Genomic DNA, 16,210 nt, shown 5'->3' on the forward strand with positions numbered 1-16,210 from the left:
TGCGGAAGACCCCCGAGGAGGTGTAGGGAACATACCTGATAAGCTAGGTGAAGGGACAAGTAGACAGCAAGAAGATTGCGTGTTGGAGACCCGAGGAGGGACAGAATTAGGGAAGTCTCAATCGGTGGTGGAAAAGACTGTGGAGCGAAAGAAAATTGTTGAAGAACAAGAGGCAAATGAGACAGAATCAGATGAGAGTGAGAATGAGAAATCAGAGGGTCGAGTTCTGAGAAAGAGAACTTGGATCGGAGAAAGAAATAATAAAGAGGTGAGACCAAAAAGGGTTGTAAGAGGAGATCTTTGGCCCAACAGGATAAAGAGATTGAGGTACAGACTGACACGAGCAAATTCATCGAAAGCTGAACAAGTGAACGAGGTGTCGAGTCAGAATCAAACAAAAGGTGAAAAACAAAAGGTTACAAAAGAACCAGAGGAGATCAAGAGAATCAGAAAACCTAACCAGAAGTATAGGTCACTGGAATGGACGTACGTGGCACTGTCTGAAGGTGAAGAGGCAGAAAGTCAAGGAAATCCAGAGGGGACCGTACGAGAAGTGGTTGAGGAGAAAACTGTTGGAATCCTAAAAGTTATCCTGACTGACATTGGAGAAGAGTCGGATGCACAGGATGTTGTTGATGATCTGATACAATTTGATGTTGCTGAAGAAGAAGTGAAAAGTGATGAAAATCCAAACTGAGTGAATTGAAAGAGTAACTTGGAGAAAAGTGAAAAGAGAAAATCTGAAATTAGCTGTGTGAAATAATTTAGAGTTTTAAACTCAGTAGTGGAGTCGAAGAGGCTAAGTCAAAAGACACTGCCAAAGTAGTAAAATGGCTAACACAGAGAATAATCAAAGTAGATGTGCCTTCTTGAAAAGATGGTGTAAAATGTGTTGCTGCTGTACTGGATTATTAATGCTATTATGGGGTGTTTTAGCTTTATTAGTTACCTTTAGAGTTACAATAGACGTTTTAGGAATGCATACTGAAAATGTGACTAATGTAGGAAAGAATTCACAAAAAGTAGTTCCAACTAGAATTAGTAACACTTACGTGCATAAAGATAGGCCAATTAATGATTTTTCTAGCAATGTTTTTTCAAAGTTGTTGTACGAATACGTAAAGACAATGGAAGTTAGGGATTGCTACGTTTGTATGCAATTACCTTCATCCGTTTCAGAGGGTGTTACTTATCACCATTTACCAGCCACGTATGGAATTTCATGTAGTGTGCTAAGTAGTGTTTTTTATTTGTTAGGGAAAATAGATTATGAGATGTCTAACAAAGATAACATTTTTGGGCAATTGCCTATGGACAAAAGGCTGAATCCGGCTAAAGAAGCTAACATTTTTGGTGAGATTTTTATTGAGAAAGAAGAATTAACCTTAGATTACATTTTTAGAAACAATTTAACTTGTAGTTTGAAAGAAGAGGAGAAGGCTTTCCTAAATATGGTAGAGGAAAGGAGAATGAGCATGCATGAGAAGGCAGGGAAATATAAAGTGAGTGAGACAATTTGGGACATTGAGATGGGAAAGGAGTTGAAGAATGGGGCCAGTCCGACTTTGGCTTTAGATGCACCACAGAAGGGTAAACTATGCATTACCAGAAAGAAATCCCAATATGATACATATTTTGTTGGGACTAGTGAGTGTCATGATACATACTTCATTGCAACAGGATGGGGTTTTAAAGTTGGAGAGGATCCAGTTTTCCCAGGAGTGTATTATGTTTGTGGGAACAAGGCTTATTACAAGTTGCCTGACCATTGGTATGGCACGTGTTATGTGGGCCTGGTCTTTCCAAAGATTTTTCATATAGATAGGATAGAAGATGTAGAACACATTAATTTACTAACACGTTTTAAGAGAGAAACTTGGTCAGAGATAGTGGGTGACATTTTTGGTGCTTTGATTCCAGCAGTGGGAATTTCTTTGAATGCATATGGGATTCGGAAACTGTCAACAGTGGTGGATCGCTTATCGACAAGTACAGGTACAGGGTTTCTTTTGGTAAATACGGAGATGATTGCCGTACGTGCCATGTCTATGCAAAATCGACTTGCCCTTGATATTCTTTTGGCTACAGAGGGTGGAGTCTGCGGAATGCTGAAAGTTCAACATTGTTGCACTTACATTCCTGACGAAAGCAGAGACCTAAAGGTCTATATCAAAAATATTACTGATTTACATGAAGAATTAGTACCACTTGAAGCTGAACGTGTCTGGACTAAAATAGCTAATAAGATAGTTGCTGTTAAGAGTTTTATTGCTAAGATAGGTAGTACTATTATTGGTAAAATATTGTTTCCTTTGACATGCATAATTGTTGCTTTATTGATATTAAGATTGGGGTGTTTGTGTTGTAAAAACAGGGGAGGGAAAAAGAGAATAATTAGAAGGGATTCTGAAAAGGAACAAAAGAGGTCAAGGAGAGACCCACAAGAAATAGAATTAGAGGAATTGAGGGAGAGTGTGTACTTGGAATCAAGGAGGGATGATGTGAGAGAGTCTGGTGTTTAATGTTGTGTCACAAAGACATTTTCAATTTCTCCTAAAAAAAATTGGGACTAAATTTTTCCCTTTTGGGTTGGTTTTTGTGGTGATAAGATATCACCAAAGGGGGGATTGCTGGAGCAGAGTTTTCTGTTGAAAATTTATCGAGTTTTAAGCTCCAGTTTTGTTTATATGTTATGATTAAAATTACTAATTTAAAAACATTAATTAATAGTCTGTCTTGTTAAAGTCAGATTAACCAACATTACTAATGAGAGAAACTACACGTGGGAATGCATATATGTTGCTTAATAATAATGTGCATGTAATTAAATGAATGTCGCAAAAGTGCTATTTGATTAAAGCACAAACGCTTTTTAAAATAACGTGTACTAATGCTTTATTGTGTTGCAAAAGGCTGGATAATTACATACACATAAGGGTATTAGTGGGGATTAACACTGTATAATCATTATGCTGTAGTAATGTTGTTTTGTGTTTCTTTTAATTAAGATGGTCCGTTTTGGCCTAAAACAAGATGGCTGCCATTTACAGCCTACGCTCGAGTGATTGAATTTTGATGAGAGGCCTTGCTGAACATGGTCGAGAGTCACCTGACCACAGCTTCTGCCTGGGTAGAAAGTTTTCCGTGAGGACAGCAGCTCCGGGAACGAATCCAACTGTCCTTGGACAAGGATAAAGCCACAATGAACAATGACAATGCTGCGGTGGCTCTGTTAAGATATCAAGGAAGAGCATTTACGAAAGAAACATTTGCAAACTCGAGTTTCCTTCTTCCGTATTTTTATTTTTGTGATTTTTCCTGAGCTGAGGTTTTCTAAATGTAACCAAGAGACTTCCTTTCCTGCTCGCTCTGCTCAGTGGTTCAATGGATATCTAACATTTGTTTGTAACTTTTATTTGCAACTTACACTATAAGTATGTTAGACTAGAGAGGGTCCATGTTCGTTCGCTGGATCATTTTTTCATCGCGTTTGGACGTTTCCTATGCTGGGGACGGCGGCTCGAGAGACTTTACCGAGAGACCTGACCTGTCCCATTTAGCTAGAATAGGTAACTATGAGAATAACGATTTTGCTAATGATTGACTTTCCATTTGAATTTATTTAGATAAACAGGCATTTGTTTGAATATCAGTGTCGGGTGTTTATTCCTTTGTCATTTATTGAGTTTCAAATGTATTTCTTATGTTCAAAATCATGACTCAAGACAATGTCATTAAGGTCGCATTGACCTCATTGTAGATGCAGATTGGTTTAGGTTTTCTCTCCTACATTCAGTGTGGATAGAGTAATAGCGTGAATTTAGTGTTATGGGCCCTAGAGTATGATGAGTGATTGCGTGTGTGACTGTAGATTTATTCTGTCCGTGGAAGCAGGGAGAATTTATATGCGCCGATCTTCAGCAGTTGCACCTAGGCATTCCTATTCACAAACCATTCGGTGCGCAAATGGGATATCCCTGGTTTGTAAAAGTGAATAGAATTTCAGGCCCAAAATTGGTAGGTGGGGATAGAACTTCAGGCCCTAAATTGGTAGATGGCAATAGAACATCAGGCACTAAATTGGTAGATGGCAATAGAACATCAGGCACTAAATTGGTAGATGGCAATAGAACATCAGGCACTAAATTGGTAGATGGCAATAGAACATCAGGCACTAAATTGGTAGATGGCAATAGAACATCAGGCACTAAATTGGTAGATGGCAATAGAACATCAGGCACTAAATTGGTAGATGGCAATAGAACATCAGGCACTAAATTGGTAGATTTCTTATGGACTTGAAGGACTAACTGTACCTCCTCCATTCTTGTAGCAGAGATATGGGAATCTCCAGACGTTTGCTAAGTCCACCGCAAACCCAATCACTGAGAGGAGGAAGTCAATCTTCTTACTCCAGGTCTCCCTCTCTTCGGACTCAATGATCGTCTGCGTAGGGTTGACCAGCGTTGAGTTAGTGAACTGCACTCCGTTCTGCTCCTTGACAAGAATGAGCTCCACCTCCTTTGGAACCATGGTGTTGGAGTCTATGGCAGGAGCCACCACTGAAGACATCTGTCCTACAGGGGCTCGAGCTTTGATCATAGGGAACGGGCGGACCACGATGCAACTTTCCAGATCCTTCAGCGAAGGTCGCGATTCTCTCTGAAAAGAAAAAACACCAAAAGGTTACAAAAGTGTCCAAGAATGTATTCAGGGTGCACAATTTAGAATTCTCATCTACCAAACTCTGGACCCAATTAGCAGTAAAATCTGTAAATGTGCTAAGACTTACAACAAAGACATGTGGGCATTGATAAAACAAACAAAAAAAGTCCCAGTGGCATGCCATGGACATTCACAAGTGCAGCACACTTCTGTATGTAGGCCTGCTTCCCCTAAACCTGCTCATGCAAAGTGGGAAATAGGAAGGCAGATGTAGGATACTGTGCGTTTACACACTCGTTTAATTTCCTTTCTTCATTTCACATTGAAATTCCTACTTGTACACTCACTTAAAATCTGGGATTTGAGTGACGCTAAACCAATTATTCACCCCAATAGAAAATATTTAAAGTGAGGTTTTTAGTAATACTAAAGGGTCTCATTGCAAGAATTGAGAGGCAGTGATGTTAATTCTGCACCCCCCGATTTAACAATACTGGGGTCCAGTTAATGCCAGGGCGTTGAAATAACCAGCATTGTGGGGCGAACCCTGAGAAATGAGAAAGTTCCAGGGGAACTGGAAAAATTATTTTTTATGTGGTCTCAATATCATTTGAATTTTCACCTTGAGATTTTGGCTGCTTTCAGTAGCTGAAATTTCTGGGCAAATGTAAACAGATCTGTTGTGTTCCCACACATGTTAAATGTGCAGTAGGGGCATTAACTGCTATTACCAGCCCCACTTGAATTAAAAGGGCCATTGCAATGAGGCACAAAGTGTGGGAAAGGTATTACAAATGTCTATGATTGCCCAAAAAGGGTATGACTTTGTGTTATAAATATTACCATTGACCACTCCATGACACTCCCATTTCCCAACCCCTACTTCACACTAACAACTGTGCGAAAATCCACATTTCTTGCATGCAGAGTGTCCGCAGTCTTAAATACAACATCTGCACAAACTCATCCACAGTTAATGACTTTGAGAATCCTCAACTGTAAATTTTAGTGGGATATTTAATATTTTGCGCACATAAACTACATAAGTTACTCTTAAGTGCCCGAAAACGTCGTGAGCATCAAGCCACAGCTGTTGATATTGAAAGGGTACAAAATGGCTGAAAAATATAAGTCAATGCTTGGAAAAATGTTTTCAAACACAGCTGTAAAGTAACAGCCAACTAAACACATTAATAAAAGCAGTTTAAAGCCTTATCTTTATTGTTCGTCAGTCATAAAAGCATATTGTCTTTTAAATGTTAGGTTTCAGTTTGTGGTATGAGATGATGCAGTGACACCAAGGCCTAGGTTACGCTTTACTCTATTAATTTCCCTCTCTAAATACTGTCTTACTTTGGCCATTGCCAACACTGAGCACTGTTCAATAAACGAGGAATAGCAAATCTCTTTGGAATTCTCCACCCTCATTCGAGATGTGACTTGTAGTTTTCTAGGCTATCGAAGAATGAACAATTCTCGACTGAGTTATCCAGGAAAAAATGACATCTTAATATGGGCGTCTCTATATGACGCATCCACGGTGACTAAGCTGTACATCTAGCCTGTTGACCATGTCCAAAATCTTGGAACCAAAATAGTTACGTCAGTGGTGTGGGTATCTCCGGGAAGAGTATTCACTACTTTTGATGGAGTCAGACTAGTGAGTTAGTGCCCAAGAGGAGGGAAAGAGAATTGACGAGCAGCCAAAGCAGCAGAACATGCATGATATCTATCAAGTAAATTCACAAAAGCACAGAAAAATGTGAAAATTGTATGATTCATTAAAAGAAAATTCACAAAGGAACAGAGAAAGCCTCAGTAAAATTAATGCATAAAGTACTAGTGCTTGGTGGTCTGCGGAACCATCAGCAGAAGCAATCCAGGGTTCAATGAAGTACCCTCTCTGCCAAAGCCTTGGTCCACCCGCCTGTCTTACCATGACCATAAATATGTCAGTGATGGAACCTCTTCTGGCTCCGCACTGACATATTCCTTTCTCGGCCCGACAGAGTACGGGCCCTTTAGAGGTTTGCCCATTCGATGGTCCATCCAATTTAGAGTGGGCGGTCGAATAGCCAGTTTTCACTCCCCTTACGGCTGTGAAAAAACTGTTGCTAAGGGTCAGTGAAAACCTTTAAATGCCTTCCACACCACGGGAGGCAACTTCCATGGTGGGGGGCCATTATCTTTTAGATGTTTTTTTTCAAAAACAAAATCCCACTTTGGGATTTTTGTTTTTAAAAGAAAAACAAGTTAAAAGTTTGACGGTTGGCCATTATGTTTGATGGAGCAATCCTTCAAACTTGTAACACATTGACAGGAACCACAATGACAGCTGTTCCTTCCAGTGGTAAGAGATATCTGCAGGACTAGCAAACATCTCCCAATGTGGAGGATGGGTACTTCATCAGAGCGAGGGAGTATTTTACTCCATTGCACTCTAAATCAGGCCCTTACTCCGCAGTCTTACGGTGTTCTGGCTACAGAAGCATTGAGAGCCACCAAATACAGTGAGCTTGTCTGCAAGATAAGTGGGACACTGGTTGTGATGGCTTTGTAAATGATGCAGCTGCAATCGAGTGTGAAGCATGGCGAGCTAGGCAAATAAAAGAGGCAATGTGAGCAGGATAATGTAACAATAATCCAACCCTCTTCAACCACCATGATCAACAGCACCACAGCGAATAGAGGCTGTGGAAGAGGAATGTGTGATCTAGCTGTTGACGCTCCAATTAAATCAATTAAGAGGATCGATATGTAGGATATGGACTATCTGAGTCTTCAAGAATGAGTCCAAGCCAGTCAAACAATTTTAGACGAGACAGCGGTCAAAGTGAAACCTTATAGATTTATTCAAATGTCAGATCATTACAGAAGGCAAATGGTAGTTAGTTAATCGATGGCAATCAATGTCTTAATAGTAAAACAAAATAAAATTATGTGAGAAGATCAACATAAGCTCTACCTCCAAAGAAAGCTCAGATTCAAATAACTTTATTTCGGCCACCAGGGCCTTAAAAGGGTAAGTACAGTTAAAAAGAAGTACATAATAAATAGATACAAATATACCTAAAATCATTTCATATCCCAGTGGCGATGCACTCAGGCATCTTAATTTATCAGCAAACAAATCATGATTAAAACAATACAAGAACATGCAAATACATACAGAATACAGGACGGAGGTAAAAGCCAAAAATGAGCAGCATGGCACACAGTAAAAGGAGCCAGGTGTATAGCAAAAAGACCAATTTCTCTAGTGAGAAGGGGAAACCTTCCTCCTGAGTATCCACATGGTGCCCAAAAATTTAGCAACTGAGATGGCATACAATGGACGGCAATCCATTCTGAGGATGCGAAGAGCAATAGAGTGTCTACGCACACCCACCTTCCTACAAATAGGTGCCAACCATGTACAGCGAGGGAGGGAATGAGCAGGGCATGGAAAAAAGCCCATGAGGAGCACTTTCCTATGAACAGTTGCAAGCAGGACATTCGGCTCCACCACCGGTCGGCCATTTGGACAGTGAACGGTAGAGCTCCCATTCTGAATCGAAAATATAATTTCCTGTCCATGGGCACAGTCACTTGGTCCCAAAATAGCTCATAACCACAAGAGGACTTAAAGTCAAGGAATTCACTTGACAGCTTGGTACGAGCAGCCTTTCAAGAATCATTGGCCAGTGTATTAGCCCAATACCACTGTTTCAGTGGAATTGCCCCGAAACTGGCCACAGGATGCTTGTTTTCCGGTACAGGGAGGACCTGGCCTGTAAGTTCTGGCTGGGCTGTTCCCATAGGGAACAGTGTCAAGGCTGATTTGCAATTGTCTGGGTCCAAATTGAAATAGCGTGGCCAGCAAAATAACAATGGATTCATCCCAAATCTGTGACTGGTGGTGAATAATTGACAATGTTCAACATTTCGTCCATCATCTTTTTTGTTGTATAAGTGAAGTCTCCATTTGTCTGCATTAGTCGTGCTTGCCCTCCCTTTTCTGTGTAGCATTTGATTGGTGTAATATGACCTATGATATGCATGCAATTGTATCAGGCAAAACCCCAATGGGATTGCAACTTCTCGGGGGGGGGGGGCGCTGTAGAGTCTCTTCCCATTTCCCTTCTTCAAATTGATCCACATCCTTTTCCCAGTCCGCTCTTAATTTGACCATAACATCTGGGAAGTCATACATTATTTTCTTATATATCAGGGAGATCGCTTTCCTTCGTAAGGGTTCACTCACTACCTTGTCTTCTAGTAGCAAAGATTACTCAACTTTTGTGTCTTTGGCTATATGTTCTTCTAGCGCGTGCCTAATTGTTAAATATCAGAACATCGCAGAATACGCCAATTTGTAGTTCCATGAGAGTGCCTCTAAGGGCAACAAACTGTCCAGGTTCCATATATCATCTAGTGCACTTATTCTTATCATTTACCAATTGGCAAACCCCTCCAGCTGTCCCTCTTGCAAGAGGGCATCGCAGTCCCAAAGTGAAGTATTCATGCTAAGCCTCCCTTCCCAACCCAGGTATCACGTGGCCTGCTTCCAGACTCATGTCACTGTTGGAGTGTGGGTTGGTAACACTGATCGGAGTTGCTTTCTATAGAGAACTGCAAGTTGCCCCCGGCTTCCCATGGCATGTCTCCACTCTCGCACTGGTTCCTCCAGTGGGTCAAAGGCACCCTTGTATACTGTTAGCAATTGCGAGTATTTCATAATTTATCCCTCCATCATACATCCATGTCATCAATTTCATCAGCATTTTCCTATTCATCAGCAAAAGCTGCACTTCCTTGTCTGCTTGTCAGAAAAGAATTTCCAGTATCTTATATGGGGTATTTTGCAGGGCGTATAGCAGATTGGGTAGCAGCATTATTTTACACATTGCTGCCGTGCCTGGCATTTGTAAAGGCAAAGCTCTCCAGTGCTTCACATCATTCTTGAAGCTAAGCAAGGGCTTTATTGCCTCTGGAAGAGGAAAGACCCAGGAGATTATGAATAGTTTGGCAGATGTGAGAAATCCACCAAAAATTGGCAGATGTCCAGTCCATCCTGTTTGGAGTGTATGCCATTGTACAGACTTTAAATAGGGTGGAGGGACAACCACCAGCCCAGAAACGCCCCCAAGAAATCAAACAAGCCATTCCAAGTGAGGAATAGTACTACAATACCAAGAAGAATTAAGAAGGGAATGCCTTTGCATTTTAAGTGATGAGAAGAGTTACAAAAAACTCCAACAAGACCCATCTCTCTTAAAACGTATGTCCAGATTTTGACCTTGCTGGTGAGCCCCAGCAGAATACCACCATTAAAAACAAAATAATGTTCATCAACCCTTGGACCGTTGTTCAATGAGCGCGGATATGGTGAAAGTGTGCAGAACTGGCCATGCTGCTAATTTGCACCTCAACAGTCTCATTCATAAATAAACAGGGAACAGTCTCATCAGAACTGAGGAAAGCAGAACTACTATGAATGTGTCTATTCCAAAGGCGGCTGTGCTGGCAACCATGGGCTTGGAAACAGAATGCACAGTTTGTCAGGAAAGAACTGGAGCAAAGTGGTTGAAAAAAAACAAATTTTATTTTTCTTTTTGACATGTGAAATATGCACTTCTGCATCACTCCACTTAGTTGTTGGTTGTGAAGAAAAGAATAATGTACTGTAATACATTTCTACTTCCTGAAGCATTATTTAACCCACCCACCCCTCAGGAAGATATGAAAATGACAGATTGCAAAAGCTCCTCATAATTACATGTATCCAACCCCCCACTTCTAAATTGCCTGTGCTGTGATCCCATTCCTCATTAGACAGCTGTGTCAGCATGACCCTGGCACCTCCCACGTATAAACACAGCTGGAACGTCGAGAAAGTGACCACAGAGGGAGCTTCAGGAATAGGAGCTGGAGTCATGTGTGCTTGTAAATTTAGCAGCTCATTCTGTGAAAATAAGCGTATCCAAGGAGCTAATGTCATTGAACGCTACAACAGTAATAAATGTACATTCACAAATGTATTACTGCTGTGCAAAGTTCACATTCCATAACATTACCCTAGAGATGCATATTTAATGTGAGGAAACATTGCTTGCTTTATCTCATATTCCCCGTTAATTATGTAGCATCTCTTTTATGTATTTATTCATTTATTTTTTTCATCTAGTTATATTGCAGTCACTTTGCAGATAAAAACTACTAGGTCCACATCAACAGGGCCTGAGATTTTTTCTCACTGCACAGATTAAATCATTTGTGTTCAACTTAAATATCGTGTCTATATTATCTGCATTTGATAAAAGAGCAAGGCATAAACAAGGTAGGAAAAGCCACAGAATTATATGCTGTGCATTACCTTAGTTGAGGGAGATAATGAACATCTGGGGCTGTATTACATTAAGTGGCCCTGGGGGTCGCAAAAGCGTGTGCGCCCACTTTGTGTGCCCCTGGGGCACTTGGGTATTACAGAAGGGGCCATAGACACTTGTGCGGCCCCTTCTCTAATACCAATAGCGCTGGCGCACATAAAGCACCAGTGCTATCTGTAAAGTGGTATTCCCTCATTTGCATGGGGGGCATGCCTTATGCAAATGAGGAAATCCCTTTGCCTCTGCACCCACGCTGTATTACGGATGTTGGCGTAGAGGCAAAGAAACCCTCAGGAGGCACACTGACAGTGCGCCACATAGAAGTTGGCGCACTGTCAGTGCGCCTCCTGAGAGCAACCCTCTGCAGGGGTTAAAGGAGATCCTATGGACCGCCCCAGACATCCCATTGCAGGCAGGTGTAGTCAGCGACTGCACCCACCTGCAAGAGGATCTCTATTTCCCTTTAAAAGTGCAGGCGGGTTGCTGCCTGAACAGTGAAACACGGGGCGGCTTTAAAGCAGCCACTCCGTATTTCACATGAATGCGTGCCCCACAGGGCAGTACGAGTTCGCGGCTGCCCTGGGAGCAGCACATTCCTCATATGCAGGACGTTTTCCTTCATTGCTACGGGCGCACCTTTTTAAAGGTGCGCTATGCGCAATGAGGGAAAATGCCCCACATGTGTAACACGATCCAGGCACTACTTGAGGCAGTGGCTAATTTGTGCAGGTGTTTTCTGATGCTCAGCACCGGCACTTAATTTGACACACCAACACTTGTTTATGGGTTACACCACAAGGTGGCACTCTAGACTATTTGTTTAGCAAAGCACAAATATTTTGCAATATATAGTATTAAAACATGAATAAACTTGCACTTCCAGGCAATCCCTCCAACCTAGAATGGCATGCAGCAGTCCACAATGTCACACATGTTTAAGTGTGATAGTAAGCGGGAGATGCTCGCACTGCCATTCGGTAGCAGTAGCAGGAGTGGGTGGTGCAGTAGAAACGGATTACCTTAAGCCCAGGCACTTAAATGTCTACAAATTAAGCACTAACTTTTGGCTTCGTTTCCAATGAGTGAAGACCCCTCCCAACACTAAAAATGTTAATAAATACCATGTTACACTCTCCTTGTGTATTATATATTCACTGAAAGAGCTTTAGTTAATATTTAACAACAGGGCATTAAGGACGCAATCGATGTGTTTATTCACTTTCACTTATTTGTTCCATTTTCACAGCAATTTTATAAAAGGTGCTATGTATATTTTATGTTTTGTACTGAGTCTCATGTTCTGCCCCACGGCACAATTGGGCTATGCACACAAAGATGAAACTTTTTTTTTTTTTAAGTTTCATTTAGCGCGAACTTGACACGAAGGTATCAGGTATCAGAGCGCTTTCCATGAGCACAAGTTGCATTACACAAGGACACATTCATTTTTTTTCATAAGGCACGGGGAGATTAAGTGATGTGCCCAGAAACACAGGATGTCGTTGCAGGGATTCTGCTCATGCACAGAACTATGCGCAGGAAACCAGGACCTCAGTGAATTGTGGTGTACCAAAAACTCACCTCAGTACCCAGAACCCCTATCCGACCAGCATCAGTGTCCCATTCATTATCCGTATTATCTCGGAGGTCCCAATGATTAGACAACCCAGAACAAGCGACTTAGAGTACTCTCAGGAATGGTGGGAATCAGAAATACCTGTTCGTTATTATTCATATATCAATCCACAACAGAAGTAATCAGAGACACGGTAAAGTTTAAAAGGTTTATTTTATAAACTACGTGACCTAAGATGCAGTACTTTGGCTAACATAGGCAGACAAATGATTATAATTAAAACCATCAGCATTGTTACAATACCATTAAAAATAAAAGGAGAAATCATAGTATAAATGACAGTGGAATACAGCCATCTTCCTTTCGCTAGTAAACTAATATTATTAGACTAGTAGAAGGTCTCTAGGCTTGAATGGGGAACCCCATACCGTAAAGATCAGCTTAGGTGGATCACATCACAGGATCAGCTTTGCTCTGCGCCTGGAAATGTTCTTCTCCAAAATGTGTTTCAAACGCATGAAAACTGTAATATTAAAGGCTCTTGACATTCAGGTATTTGCAGCTGTGTGCATATTATGGCTAGAGAATGGGCAGATCAACCTGGACTCAAAAACATACATTGTCTGGCTGCTCAGAGTGTTATGCACACAATGTTCAGACCAAGGTCGCAGTGCACGTCTAGGGAGGTGAACAACAGACAGTTCTCATGTGAAGAAAAGGCAAGCAAGCAGTTCTCAAATAATAACATGTCTCTGCAGTGTCGTGTGCAAAAGCAGCAAAAGTGGCAAGATGGATTTCTAAAAGCTAACGCGCTTATGCTAACATAGCAATGTATGCATCTAAATCGCTACCTTCACTTCAATGTTGAGCGTCATTGCCGACACTCGAACCCGGTTCCCCAGATTTGAGATTGACTGCCCTAGGCATTAGACCACATTCTCTCTCTTTATCATTTCCTATGCAAATTTTAAATTAGGAAGAGGAAGGTACAGTTTCTACATGCAAAGAGAGATGTCAACCATACTGCTAATGGCTCTGAGCCGAGGTATATTTTGACAGGCAAAGATCTAGAGGCGCTGAAGGCTATCCAGGAGTTGCACTATATGGCCCCAGAACCCACAGAAAACACTATGGAAAACATTCTGTCAATCCTAGAGAGAGCTTGAATATCACAGCGACGTGGGAAGAGCAATTTCAAAGCTAAATCCAGGTTCATCACACAGACCCTGCAAGAAGCTATTAACTGCTTTCATGAAGCAGTCATTAGAGATTTGGATAGACTATGGACTTTGGAAATGCCAGGGAATACAAACAGGAGTCATAACATGACAAAGGAACACTAGTGGGCCGTGTTAGCCCTCAAAAGTGATGCATCACTAATAATAAAACAATCGGATAAGGGGGGCAGCGTTGTGCTTCAGAGTAAAGAGAAATACTTTGAGGAGGCTATAAGACAACTGTCAGATGAATAATGCTACCAGCTAATCACCAAAGATGACTACATTGAAAGCATCAAAGTCTTCTATGAACTCATAGAGCAATGGAGTAATAAAGGGGTCCTTGATTTTCGAAGAGTATCGGTTCCTAAGGGTGGAACACCTGCGGGGACTCACGTTTTATCATATACCTAAAATTCACAAGAATGGAGAGGTTTCCCCTGGGCATAATTTTGTGTCATCCAAGGGAAGTCTCTTGGAAAATGCCTCTATTTTTGTTGATTTGTTCTGATTCCCTTTGTCAAGGACTTAAGTTCATATGTAAGGGACACAACACATTTTATAAGGACCATCAAAGTTATCCAATGTGAGGAGAATTTTCCATTAATAACTTTGAACATCACAAGCCTCTATACAAGCATATCTAAAAAAACAGGGATTGGAGGCTGTTGAAGTCTTCCTTAAGAATATCAGGAACATAACATGATGGTTTTACAGTTAATTTTCTTCTGCTTGAATAACAACATATTTTTGTTCACAGGATAACTGTACCAGCAGAGACAGGGGAGACTGCCATGGGCAAGTGCTTCGCCCCCAGCTATGCCAATATATTTTTGGGCTGGTGGGAGGAGTACATTGCCAGGGCGGATATCAATGATTGTTGGGTAAACAAGGTGGCCCTTTGGGAAAGATACATTGGCGATTTTTTAATTGTATAGACAGGGTCCCAACAAGAGGCTGAGATGTATATACAAACAATGAAGAACAACTCTCCTAATTTACAGTTCACTAGCCAGATCAGCGATACTCAAGCACCTTTCCTCGATCTGTAAGTATATATAGAGGATAGCTGGCTGAAGACTAAACTGTATAGGAAGCTGACAGCTGGGAATTCTATCCTGCATGCCAGGAGTCAGCTTCCACGCAGCCTAGCGATTAACATACCCTACGGGTAGCTGCTGCGCATCAAGCGCAACTGTTCCTCACCCCAAACAGACTCACAGGCAGAAAGGGAGGCCTTGGGGCGATTTGAAAGAAGGGGGTATTCCAAAACAGTTTTGACTCACGCTTCTATGAAAGTGCAGACTCTTGATAGACAACAATTGCTGATAAAGAAAGGGACTAAGAAGTAGGTGGATAAAGGCAAACAGTGGACAAGGCTGATCATGAACTTTTCAGTTGAGTCTAGGAAAGTATGTCAGATTGGCAGAAAACACTGGCATATTCTGAAGACAGATCACGTAATTGGTCCAAAGCTTAACAGCTCCACAAGTAACAAATAGGAAAAGTTATTTCCTTAGATATTTACTGGTGCACAGCCATTATATGAATGCTAGGATGGAGAAACCGAAAATCATTGGGTTTTTACCATGCACGAGCTGTAAAGCATGCAAGGGAAGCAGCAAGGTGAAGGATTATGATGTCCTGGGCACAGTGACTAAAAAACAGATCACTAAATTACTTAATTGTAATTCTAATCATCTACTGCCTACTCTGCCCATGTGGCAAGAGATACATAGGCAGCACAGTGCATCCAGCAAAGTAAAGGGTGCTGGAGCACATGTGTGCGATAACGAATCAGGACAGGATGGATCCATTAGCCAGGCACTTTTTAACTGACCATAACAGCAACAGGGAATTGCTACGTTTCTTTAGCATTGATCAGGTCCCTCAAGATGAAAGTGAAGGGGACAGAATTAGGGCCCTACAACAATTGGAGTCATGTTTACATTATAGAAATGCGTCCCAGAGGCCCATGGGGACTCAACAGCGATTAAGAGTTGTGACACATGTAGGGTAGCTGTGCATTGCCATATTAAACATACATAATAAAGCTTAATACACTTTGGAACACATTTCAGTTCAGCAATTTATTAAATAGCCTTAGGCACAGGTACACTTTTTGCTTTGCACACATTTTTTACGAACAATGGGTATGGTGGAATGTGTCTCTGGTGACTACGACTACCATACACCACGGAGATGGCTAGCCCATACAAGGCGTGATTGGTAGTTATATTCTAAATATTGTAGCCATTAGGCAGCTGAGGGTCCCACTACACAAAGACTGATCTGCATTTTCCAACATGGGAGTTTTTGCCCATATAGGGCTGCACTTGGGAGGCAGTATTATCCCTCTTGGGGTGATCAAGAGCGGTACCGAC

General features: G+C 41.5%; 1 protein-coding gene across 1 annotated transcript in view; it reads right to left on the reverse strand.

Annotated features, from left to right (window-relative positions):
- SLC6A3 (solute carrier family 6 member 3) overlaps positions 1–16,210 on the reverse strand; it is a 506,641-nt gene that overhangs the window by 427,056 nt on the left and 63,375 nt on the right. The window contains exon 2 of the mRNA XM_085604173.1: positions 4,317–4,662. Within this exon, the coding sequence (XP_085460299.1) occupies positions 4,317–4,602 (286 nt within the window). The 5' untranslated portion in view covers positions 4,603–4,662. The remainder of the gene's footprint in view (positions 1–4,316; positions 4,663–16,210) is intronic.

Source organism: Triturus cristatus, chromosome 5_1, assembly GCF_964204655.1.
Source record: "Triturus cristatus chromosome 5_1, aTriCri1.1, whole genome shotgun sequence".
In the NCBI taxonomy this organism is placed as follows: Eukaryota; Metazoa; Chordata; class Amphibia; order Caudata; family Salamandridae; genus Triturus; species Triturus cristatus.